Source organism: Zeus faber, assembly GCF_960531495.2.
Source record: "Zeus faber genome assembly, chromosome: 19".
In the NCBI taxonomy this organism is placed as follows: Eukaryota; Metazoa; Chordata; class Actinopteri; order Zeiformes; family Zeidae; genus Zeus; species Zeus faber.
The window spans coordinates 25,206,600-25,218,205 of NC_137206.1; the positions used below are offsets into that span (position 1 = coordinate 25,206,600).

At 42.8% G+C, this 11,606-nt stretch overlaps 1 protein-coding gene across 1 annotated transcript in view; it reads left to right on the plus strand.

Annotated features, from left to right (window-relative positions):
- Positions 1–738: 738 nt before the first annotated feature.
- Positions 739–11,606, plus strand: part of cnksr2a (connector enhancer of kinase suppressor of Ras 2a) — a gene marked incomplete at both ends in the record, with an annotated part of 36,512 nt that continues 25,644 nt past the window's right edge. Inside the window, 6 exons of the mRNA XM_080020467.1 lie at positions 739–766; positions 2,332–2,495; positions 3,426–3,628; positions 6,280–6,367; positions 7,037–7,078; positions 11,049–11,168. Coding sequence (XP_079876593.1) covers positions 739–766; positions 2,332–2,495; positions 3,426–3,628; positions 6,280–6,367; positions 7,037–7,078; positions 11,049–11,168 — 645 coding nt within the window. The remainder of the gene's footprint in view (positions 767–2,331; positions 2,496–3,425; positions 3,629–6,279; positions 6,368–7,036; positions 7,079–11,048; positions 11,169–11,606) is intronic.

Here is an 11,606-nt window from a genome sequence, read left to right on the forward strand (position 1 = left end):
ATGCATATGTCTTATGGAACTATATTCTGGTAACAACTACGCTTCTTGACCAAGTGTTCAAAGTAATTTTCCACATTTTGTATGAGTAGAAAAGAGAGGCAGACAAGGTGCGGGGATCGTTCAGGCTTAAACGGCAAGAGAGAAACATGCAGCAACATTCGCAGCTGCTCAGGTAGGAAAGAACACCTGAGTGGGGAAACAGCACGGTGGTAGTTAATCAGTGTCAGGGAAAGAGGCTCTATAGAGACACTCGTATATACAGACTGCATGTTTTTTTTCCTCCAAACTCAAAAACATTTTGACTGCATCTTCTCTGCACTACTTAGTGCCCAGGGGAATGGAGACATTGAGCTTCTCTCGGTGTTGTTTTGAGGGCATGTGTATACTGTTAAGTGTATTAGTTAATTATTAGGCCGATTAGCCACAACATTAAAACCACCACTAATAACCACTAATATTGTGTAGCTCCCCATCGTGCAACCAAAACAGCTGTGACCTGTGGAGGCATGGACTCCACAAGACCTCTGAAGGTGTCCCGTGGTATCTGGTACCAAGACGTTCGCAGCAGATCCTTTAAGTCCTGGAAGTTGCGAGGTGGGGCCCCCATGGATTGGGCTTGTTGTTCCAGCACATCCCACAGATGCTCTATCGGATCGGACCCTCAACTTGACCATCCATGGTCCAGTTGTGATGCTCACGTGTTCATTGTGGTGCTTTCAGGGGTGGACTGGGGTCAGCATGGACACTCTGACCGCTCCCATACCCAGTAATTTGCGATGCACTATGTGTTCTGACACCTTTCTATCACAACAGCATTTTACTGTAGCACTTTTTCACCAATTTGTGCTACAGTAGCTCTTATGTGGGATCGAACCAAACGGGCTAGACTTCACTCCCTACGTGCATCAATGAATCTTGGGCGTCCAAGACCCTGTAGCCAGTTCACAGGTTGTCCTTCCTTGGACCACTGTTGGTAGGTACTAACCACTGCATACCTGGAACACCTCACAAGACCTGCCGTTTTGGAGATGCTCTGACCCCAGTCGTCTCGCCATCACACATTTTCAAAGTGGCTCAGATCCTTACCACACCCATTTTTCTGTTTCCAACACATTAACTTCAAGAACTGACTGTTCAATTGCTGCCTAATAAATCCCGCCCCTTGACAGGTGCCATTGGAACCAGATGATAAATGTTATTCACTTCATCTGTCTGTGGTTTTTATGTTGTGACTGATGGATGTATAGGATAGTGTTTATATGATCTTGATTACTTAATTATGAATTGTGGCTTTGTTGTGATAATGATTACATTTCACCTGAGGGGATCAATAATGATTCAAGATGATATTGATAAGAAAGACAGAGAAAGGGTTAAACCAAAGACAACCAACAATTGAATACAATTGAATACACAAGAGACAAATGAGACAAAACCATCGAATAAGACTAAATGAAAACACAAAAGATGGACCGAGCCTTAAGAGCACTTGCTCCCATAGGGACGCTAATGCAGAATCAAACAACCACAAAATTACAGTCTAACCTCAACTAATGTTATCTAATATAATTAAATCTCAGAAAACATTCATAGCTAGAGGCTGTAAGGAGACATATTTTTTTACCCTTGCAGCTCAATAACATTATTTCCCAAGGAGCAGTTTAGCAAGTTATGCAAATCGAAAACCAAATTTTCCTCATATCAGGGTGGCTAGGTCCAAGTTGCCTTTGGGGTCTGCAGAAGGACATGCGTCAAATTTTTGGGATCCAAAATACCACGAATCCACAATGAAACTCACTTTTTATTTTTTCGAAATTGTTTGGCCATTTATTCTTATTTATTGTAGAGAGTGGTGCAGGAAATAGGGGCTAGAGAGAGTGACACACAGCAAATGACCGCAGACTGGTTTGGAAGCCGGGTCACAGCAGGCGTTTTGCCTCACTCACACACACTCACTTTCACAATAAATACAATTTGGTGACTTAGCAGCCTGTTCACCTGTCCACTAAGCGCTATGTGCCAGTCCTATTCTAAATAAGAACAAGAAATAATATCAGCAGTTACGAAGGTAGAGCAGGCTCAAAAAAAAATGTAATAAATGAAAAACAAGATGTACTGAAAGATTTATCTCGATAGGTGACCTCGAGAAAGTGACTGAATTAAATGTCCAAATTCCGAAACTTGGCAGACTGTTGCTGTCGTCAGTATTTTAGAAATCCATCTCTGGAACTCGGAACAAAACCACATTTTTGAACCTCATTGTTATTATTGGAAAAAGTTAGCTCTTTTTTCCTGCATGTAACTCATGTATGTTTTGTATGTGTTTTGCAGGTCTGGACGACTGCCTGCAGCAGTATGTGTGTGTGTTTGAGCGTGGCGGCGTGTGTGGCGAGCGGCTGCTGAGGATCAGCCACGCGGAGCTGGAGGAGCTTGGCGTGTCGCGCATCGGACACCAGGAGCTCATACTGGAAGCTGTGGACCTGCTGTGTGCGCTGGTCAGTGTGTGTGTGTGTGTGTGTGTGTGTGTGTGTGTGTGTGTGTGTGTTTTTTGGAAAGTGTAATGTATATATGTGTGTGTCTGTGCTTTTTTAATCACATTGAGATTGAAAACCCTTTCCAAGAGAGATCTGAGAACTAATGAAATATATTAAAAGAGTATAATTCAGTCATATTTCACCGGCTCACACAGAAACACAGTTCACGCAAGGACACTCGAGGCATAATGAATAACATTGAAAAACGTTGCCGAACGTGACGCTGCTCCTCCACAAGGCTTCGCAGCAGATGGGTCTGGGGAGACGCTGGTCGTTCGGTTGCTGGATGTTCATCCATGCTTGTTCAATGAAACCGGGTCGGGGATAAAAGCGACGTAGTTCAGGGGGATTGAGTCGAGACTGACGGGGTCTAGGGGCGAGGGCCGTTTCCCTCTAAATAGTGGACTGCCAGAAAATCTCAACGGCCATGGAGGTAACAGCGGACTGATTGGCATTGATCAACAGCATTCGGGAAACCCTGCCGCTATACGCGGTCAATTTGCCCAACGAGCTCATAAAATATTGCTTATTCTACCTCGAAAACAAACATCATTAAAAATATTGGCAATGTAAAACGTGATAAATTTCCAGAGGAATGAGCGTTTCTTTTGGCAGTTCAATCCAGCTGAGTCCTTCAAACGGAGTCTCCTCGTGCAGCAGAATGTCACTTAATTATGTTGTTTTCTGCCGTGCTGTTAAAGCCGGTATGTTGGGAGCGTTAGCTCGTGTAATGAAGAAAAAGGGAGACCTGAGGCGGAAATGGAACACCCCAGGGTTCAACGACGTGCAAGGGTCTGCTGTGTAGACAACCATTTGTGGAGGCCTAGTGTCGAATCTTAGGTCTCAAGGTTAAACCATCCATACTGTGTCTGTGTGTGCATGTGTGTCTAGAACTCCGGTCTGGAAACAGAGAGCGTGAGGACGTTGGCCCACAAGCTCGGAGCCTCAGCCAAAAATCTGCAGAACTTCATCTCTGGCCGCCGGCGCAGCAGCCAATCAGAGAGCCGGAGCTCCAGACGTCTGCCCAACGACCTTCTGACCTCGGTGGTCGACCTCATCAGCGCCGCCAAAAGCCTCCTGGCCTGGCTGGACAGGTAGCATCCACACACCAACCAATATATGTGTTTTATATGTTATTTACATGATATACAGTATGTTATATGCGCGCAGACACATACAGTATAACCACACGCTGAGGCTTCACAATTGTCACATAATCACCTGATCACAATGATTTTAAGCAGATTGTGATATTTTTGTACAGAATTTAAATCAGGTGAGTTTCCATGAGGGAGTTTGTGGAAAATTAGCAACTCATTATGTTTTTTATATATATTTTTTATATTTTATGGCCCAATAAGGGGCTCTTGTCCTATAGGTAAATGTGTAATTTAACAGTTTTTATTTGAAGCCACTAATAAAGTGATCATAGCATAAAATGAATTGAATTATGAATTAATTAATTGTTAATCACAATTATTTGTACAATGAATCATAATATACATACATATAGAACCGTCAACTAAAATTTCATGACAGCAAAAACCTCAATATATACACATGCAAATAGACACATGCACAGCAACGTACACATAGATTGGTCGCACACATGCAGAATATCAGTGTAAACACACATACAGTAGATGCGCTCAAATAAAAATATGCTAATATTTAATAAAAAATACACATACAGCTATATACTCATACACACACACACAGACACACACGCCTCCCCTGTTCTGTGTTTACGTATTTATGAGCCGAAGAATCATTTCACTGTCCTTTGCACACACATCAGTGCAGAAGGAAAGCTCTCTGACACGGTTGTTGAAATGCCAGGCGCCCAAACCTTTCTTCAGGCCATGTAGACACACACGCGCACACACGCGCACACACGCGCACACACACACACACACACACACACACACACACACACGCAATTATACAAGCCAGCAGGAACACAATTGCACATTCAACCCACTCATAATGATGTCATGGTGAAAGGGGAAAAAACATCGTGAGCTGGTTGGATTCAGCAGAGTCAGAGCCTCGGTCTCTGTTGTGTTAATATACAGCGTTAATATACATATGATGGCATTTGGGAAACGATGAATGACATCTGTTGCGCCGTCCTCACTCCATTGCAGAACATCAAGTCCGTCGTTTGAATTTGCAACCTTATAGTCCCCCTGCGCCGGAGCAAAACAACAATGATGATTTTGGCTCTGAAAATGAAATGTTTTATTTGGCCGTGGACATTTTCATGTTTGAGGAATTTGACTAGTTATGAGTTGGTGCATCTCGAAACAATATTATGATTATATATAAGGCAGATAATCCAAAAAAATATATATATATAAAAAATTATACAGAATATTAGGTTAGATAGGTCTCTATTAGTTTCCTGGGTGAGTGGACATTCTTGGGTTACATTTCCCAGCTGTGATAACAGTAAAGTAAGGAAATAATGTAAAATGTATTGTATTTATATAATACATTTTTTTTAAATTAAACAAAATTAATATTAGTGATAGACCGGCCCAAAAATATATAGGGTAGATTTACAATGAAATAAAAATTGAAAAAATGTAAAATAAAGTAATGTACAGAATATGTGCATACAGCATACAGCAAGATACATTTAAGAACATTTAGCAAGGTAAATTAAATTTAAAAGATAGGAGAGAGGCTGAGCAGCAGTTTGGTCTCTGAGTGTAGATATAAATATAGTTTGGGTGAATATAAACTGCACATCGTCTATAAATATATACAGAATAATATCGACACCGATATGAAAGGAGGAGTTGGGGACAGTGAGGACTTCTTAAAAAAGACGGCGAGAGAGCTTTGTTGTCACGGTCCAGACACGAGTCCAGACGCTCTGACAGCCCTGTAGAGCAAACGTTGCCTCGGGTGATGCTCGACCTGGAACCGACTCGTTTATCATGAACGTAGAAACAAAACGAAACCAAACAAGACAAAAAATAGATTCTCATATCGGGAAACTTCAGCTGGTGAATGGATGAGGCGATGGGGAAACGGGCGGCGCTGATAGATGAAGGCTCGAAAACCGTCTTCACCGTTTTTTTGGGGGATGGGGCTTGTTGCGTGTGCGCCGAGGTGAGTGTGACACGACGCGTTCATGTCGGGTCAGTGCCACCAGCTCGTCCCGGTTCCAGGCCCGGAGACCAACGGGGTAGCAAGCTGCTCCGCGTAGCCTCGGGTCCTGCGTACATATAAATAAATAAATATATATATATATATGTGTGTGTGTGTGTGTGTGTGTGTGTGTGTGTGTATATATATATATATATATATATATATATAGCACACAGCCTCAATACTGGTGACCCAAATCATACACACACACACACACACACACACACACACACACACACACACACACACACACACACACACACACACACACACACACACACACACACCATTCACTTGAGGCCATGGCCAAATTGGAATCTGGGTCTTTAGGACAATGTAGTGAGTTTAACAGCATGTGTGAATGTGTGTGTGTGTGTGTGTGTGTGTGTGTGTGTGTGTAGGTGTGTGTGTGTGTGTGTGTGTGTGTGTGTGTGTGTGTGTGTGTGTGTGTGTGTGTGTTTGTGTGTGTGTGTAGGTGTGTGTGTGTGTGTGTGTGTGTGTGTGTGTGTGTGTGTGTGTGTGTGTGTGTGTGCATTGGTGTGTGTGTTTATATTTATCTGTGTTGTGGCTCTTCTCCTCCCTGCAGGTCTCCCTTTGCGGCTGTGGCAGACTACTCTCTGACTCGGAACAACGTCATCCAGCTCTGCCTGGAGCTCACCACCATCGTGCAGCAGGTGACTGTCGCCATCTGTGTGCACGCATGTGTGTGTGTGTGTGTGTGTGTGTGTGTGTGTGTGTGTGTTTGTGTGTTTGTGTGTGTGTGCACATGTGCCATGGTGTGTGGACGCTCATGAGCCTGCGTGGGAGGCCAATAGCTCTCTATTCGGCTCCTCCTCTCGAAGTGGGGCGCCGTGGGTGGTTATGAAAATTGATGTGTGTGTGTATTTTGTCTGTGTGCATGGATGTGCATGTTTATGTGACTCTTTCCATATATGCACTTGTAAAGTGTAAGTGTGTCTTCTGTGTGTGTACGTGTGTGCGCGTGTGTTTGTTTGTGTGTGTGTGTGTGTGTATGTGTGTATATTTGTGTATGTGCAGGCATGCATCTGGCAGTGTGTCTCTGTGTATGTGTGTGTGTGCATGCATTCGTGTGCGTGCACGCGTACTGTATGTGTGTGTTTATGTGTGTGTGTGTGTGTGCGTATGTATGTGTGTGTGTGTGTGCGCGCTTCCATTCGTGCGCGTGCACCCCCTCGTGTGTGTGCGTGTTTGCGTGTGTGCGTGTGTGCGTGTGTGTGTGTGTGTGTGTGTGTGTGTGTGTGTGTGTGTGTGTGCGTGCCTTCTCCTCTGCCAGACAGGATGTGTTCTGCCTGTGCTAGCATCAATCTCTGCTTGTCTTTCAGGACTGCACAGTGTTTGAGACGGAGAACAAGATCCTTCACGTGGTGAGTTTCCCGCCTCCTCCAGCTGTCGCCGTCACAGGAAGTCGCTCGGAATCGATCCGACCTTTATGCACACAGCCCCTGCAATGTCCCTGTCCTACATTGTCCTCTTTGTATACGCAATCAATTTTTGTTCTAATTTGCAATAGACATATATTTTTTATTTTTTTTTTATTTTAACATTTGGTTTTGGTAGTTTTGTCACGTCTTTATTTTTTATGTCATTTTGATTTATTTTTTTAATGTCATTTTCATGTGGTTTCTATATTTATTATGTAGTATTTATATATTTTTTATCTTGTTTTTTACATATTGAATAGATACTATGGTATCTATTAGGGTTGCAACGGTACACGGTATGTTATCGAACCGTTCGCTACGCCCCCAACGGTTCAATACGCGCACGTGAACCGTAGTATCACGGTAGAAGTCCACCAGATGCGTTGGTGCAGCGTACGGTGCAGCGTTGCCCGCAGCAAATGCTGCTTCCTATTGATTCCACTGTTGTAGCTCCACCAGCCACTTCAGCTATGCGGGGTCTGCGTGGAGTCGCCCGGCATTTCTCTGTTTTTGTGTAAGAGGTCTATTTTTGTTTAAATTTTTTAACTGCGTGCGGCTACGCAGCCTTTTCAATAGAAACACAAGATTAAACAACAGAGAAAGGTTTTTGTAAAGAGTGTAATCCATCAAGGTGTCCAGAAAATAACCTCCAGGGATGGCCGTGTCCTTCTTTATTATGAACAGTTCTTTGGAACGCCTCTTTTGTAGGATTGAAGAGAACTGAGTCTCACTGGGTGATGGAGCCGTTCTTTTTCTTGCCAAGTTTTACAGTTTTATGTTGTGTTGTTTGTATAAGTTGCCGGCTGTTCCCACCGGCAAATGTTTCCCCCTCTATGTAAGCCTAAGCTCCGCCCTCGCCAAGAGGTGCCCTGGCACCTGGCTGAAAAGGAGCGCATCCACTGTCACGTCAGGTTCACAAAGCGAAGGCACACACGCACTGCTGTGTGAGGTTTTATTTCAATAAGTTATTACCATAATTACTTATATGTAAAAAAAATACTGTTTATACCTGTTCTATACTAAACAACTAACTATAGTACCTGTTCTATTTATTTCTTATTGTGAAACGTTTTAAAAATATTATACATACATATATATACATGTCTATATATATATATATATATATATATATATATATATATATATATATATATATATATATATATATATATATAAATTAATAAATAACATAAATAAATATTTGAATCATCCTCTATCCTGGACACCTCCCTCCAATCAAATGAACTTATCTAAAACATTTTTTACACCTTTTAACTTTTAAAATGTTTTTAAAATTTTACTTAAATATAAAGATACCGTTCTGTTACTGTGGCCTCAAAACCATGATACATACCGAGCCGTGAGCCCACTCTACCTTTGCATCCCTAGTATCTACAGGATACATTTTATGTAGTATATATACATATATATATATATATAATTATACATTTATATATATTTTATTTTTTAGGTTGACTTCATGTGGTTTTTATGTCGATTCTTATGTTGCATCTATATTTAATATGTATTATTTATATTTCAATGTAATTATTTCATGGGTATCTATGTATTTTATGTAATACATATATACACTGATCGGCCACAACATTAAAACCGGTGACAGGTGAAGTGAATAACATTGCTCACCTGGTTCCAATGGCACCTGTCAACCTGGTGGGATATACAAGGCAGCAAGTGAACAGTCAGTTCTTGAAGTTGATGTGTTGGAAGCAGGAAAAATTAGCAAGCATAAGGATCTGAGCTACTTTGACAAGGGCCAAATTGTGATGGCTAGACGACTGGGTCAGAGCATCTCCAAAACGCTAGGTCTTGCGGGGTGTTCCCGGTATGCAGTGGTTAGTACCTACCAAAAGTGGTCCAAGGAAGGACAACCGGTGAACCGACAACAGGGTAATGGATGCCCAAGGTTCATTGATGCACGTGGGCAGTGAAGTCTAGCCTGTCTGGTTCGATCCCACAGAAGAACTACTGTAGCAAAAATTGGTGAAAAAGTTTATCTTGCTATCTTGAAAGGTGTCAGAACACACAGTGCATCGCAGCTTGCTGCGTATGGGAGTGGTCAGAGTCTCCATGCTGACCCCTATCCACCGATAAAAGCACTTACTTACTAGCACTTACTTACTACAGCACATGTCCCTCAGAACTGGACCAAGGAGCAATGGAAGAAGGTGGATGAATCACATTTTCTTCTGCATCATGTGGATGGTCGAGTTGAGGGTCCGATCCGATGAAGCATCTGTGGGATGTGCTGGAACAACAAGCCCAATCCATGGGGGCCACAAGATGAAATGAGGCCTGTGTTGTTCATGCAGGGGCACAATGACTGGATTAATGATGTTATTCAGGTAGTATGGGCTTGTCACTGTACCATTCACAAAGTGTAGGGCAGTTCCGTATTGACTAGACAGACCTGCCCATGCTGTAACACCACCACCACCAAAGGCTCGTCTGGTTACAACAGTGGCTGATGCATAGTGCTCTCCTTGACGTCTCCAACATCGTTGGTAGCCATCATTTCTGCTCAACGTGAATCGACTTTCATCAGAGAACAGCACTGAGGCCACTGGTCCCTCGTCTGGCGTAAATGCTCCCTGGCCCGTGCAAGACGATGATGCGGTGCCTGGTGGTGTGGTCAGGTACCCTTGCAGGTTGTCTAGCACGCAGACCACGCTGATGTAAACGGTTTCGAATGGTCACACTTGGGTGCCTCTCATCTCCCTTAAATATGCCTGGAGTTGAGTGGCATTCATCATCGGGTTCCGCAGGGCACTGTCCACAATGAAGCGGCCATCAGTGTGGGATGTGGCCAAAGGATGTCCACTTCTATGCATTTCTGTGACTCTTCCAGTCTCTCTGTATCTCTGTTGCAAGCTGCTGATGACGCTCTGTGACACTCTAAGCTCAGTGGCCACTTCCCTCTGAGAACATCCTGTTTGAAGCCTTGCAATGGCGAGGTACTGTTGATCAATTGTTAGGTGTCGTCTTGGTCTCATGATGTCAAAATGTGAACAGCATGATGAAGAGGACTGTTTAAATACCAATTCTAATTGAACCAGGAAATGTATTGGTCGATTCATGGATCAAACACCTGTTGTGAATTTTGCCGTTCAGCTCCTTGTTAGAGAACAGCAAGTTGTGCAAAAAGTACTGAAACATTGAACAGTTGGACATGTGCATTCAAAAGTTTAGAGAAGATCAAATTAAGTTCACCTGTAAAGGTTATAGTGCATTTTAGGTTCATCCTGAAATTTCACCCGAAAGCCGAATATCCCTAACTTTTTGTGAGTAGTGTATATATATATATATATATTTTTTTTTTTGGTCCTTCATTTTATCTTTTATGTTTTTTTTTATGTAGTGTCTGTATTTCTTAATGTAAATGTAGATGTAAATGGTAAATGGTAGATGGACTGCATTTTATATAGCGCTTTTTCAGTCTTGCGACCACGTGCGACCATGCTTTACAATATACAGTACGCCTCACATTCACAGACTCACACACATATTCATACATCGATGGAAGCGACAACCATGCAAGGTGCATACCAGCTCATCGAGAGCACTTTAGGGTTCAGTGTCTTGCTCAAGGACACTTCAACGTGCGGCCAGCAAGGAACGGGGGATCAAACCAGGAACCCTCTGATGACTGGACGACCCACATTCACTGATAATCTGTCTTGCTTATGCTTGTGATGCTTTTTTCATTGCATTGCATCTACAGCTGTGTTTTCATAACCACACACACACACACACACACACACACACACACACACACACACACACACACACACACACACACACACACACACACACACACCCTTTGATTTACCGTAGATAGCATCAGGCATTTTGAATTGACTTTATTACCCCCCCCCTCTCTCTCTCTCTCTAGTGTAAGACCCTGTCGGAGGTGTGTGAGCACATTGTGTGTGTGTCCTCAGACCCACTGGTTTCCCAGTCGGCCCACCTGGAGCTGGTGCACCTCACCAACATCAAACCCTCCGAGGGCCTGGTGAGCATGATGGATGGATAGATAGATAGCTAGATAGATAGATAGATGGATAGAATACACATTTTTTCGGATTTTGATGGTACAGTGAAATGAATGTCCACAGTTTAGTGAAGGGACCAAGTAAATAGCATTCAATTGGAGTCATTGGTGCCACTTGTAAATATTGCTTTAATTTGTTGAAAGTCATTTGAAAGTCAGGGTTTTTCTCTAACAACAATGTTCTTTTTTTCTGTCTCTGAATTGGAAAACAAATGTCCAAAAATTCACAAAAATTGCAGTCATGTCATTCAAGTTGACTTTATCTGTCCTGGAATTGGTCTGAACTTAAATTGTGGCTCTAGCGGTCTTGAGTCGAAGTCTTGGAACAGCATGGGGCACGTTAGGAATCGGTCTTGGACTTTACTTGGTCTCTCTTCCCCAAAGACCTGCACAGTGTCT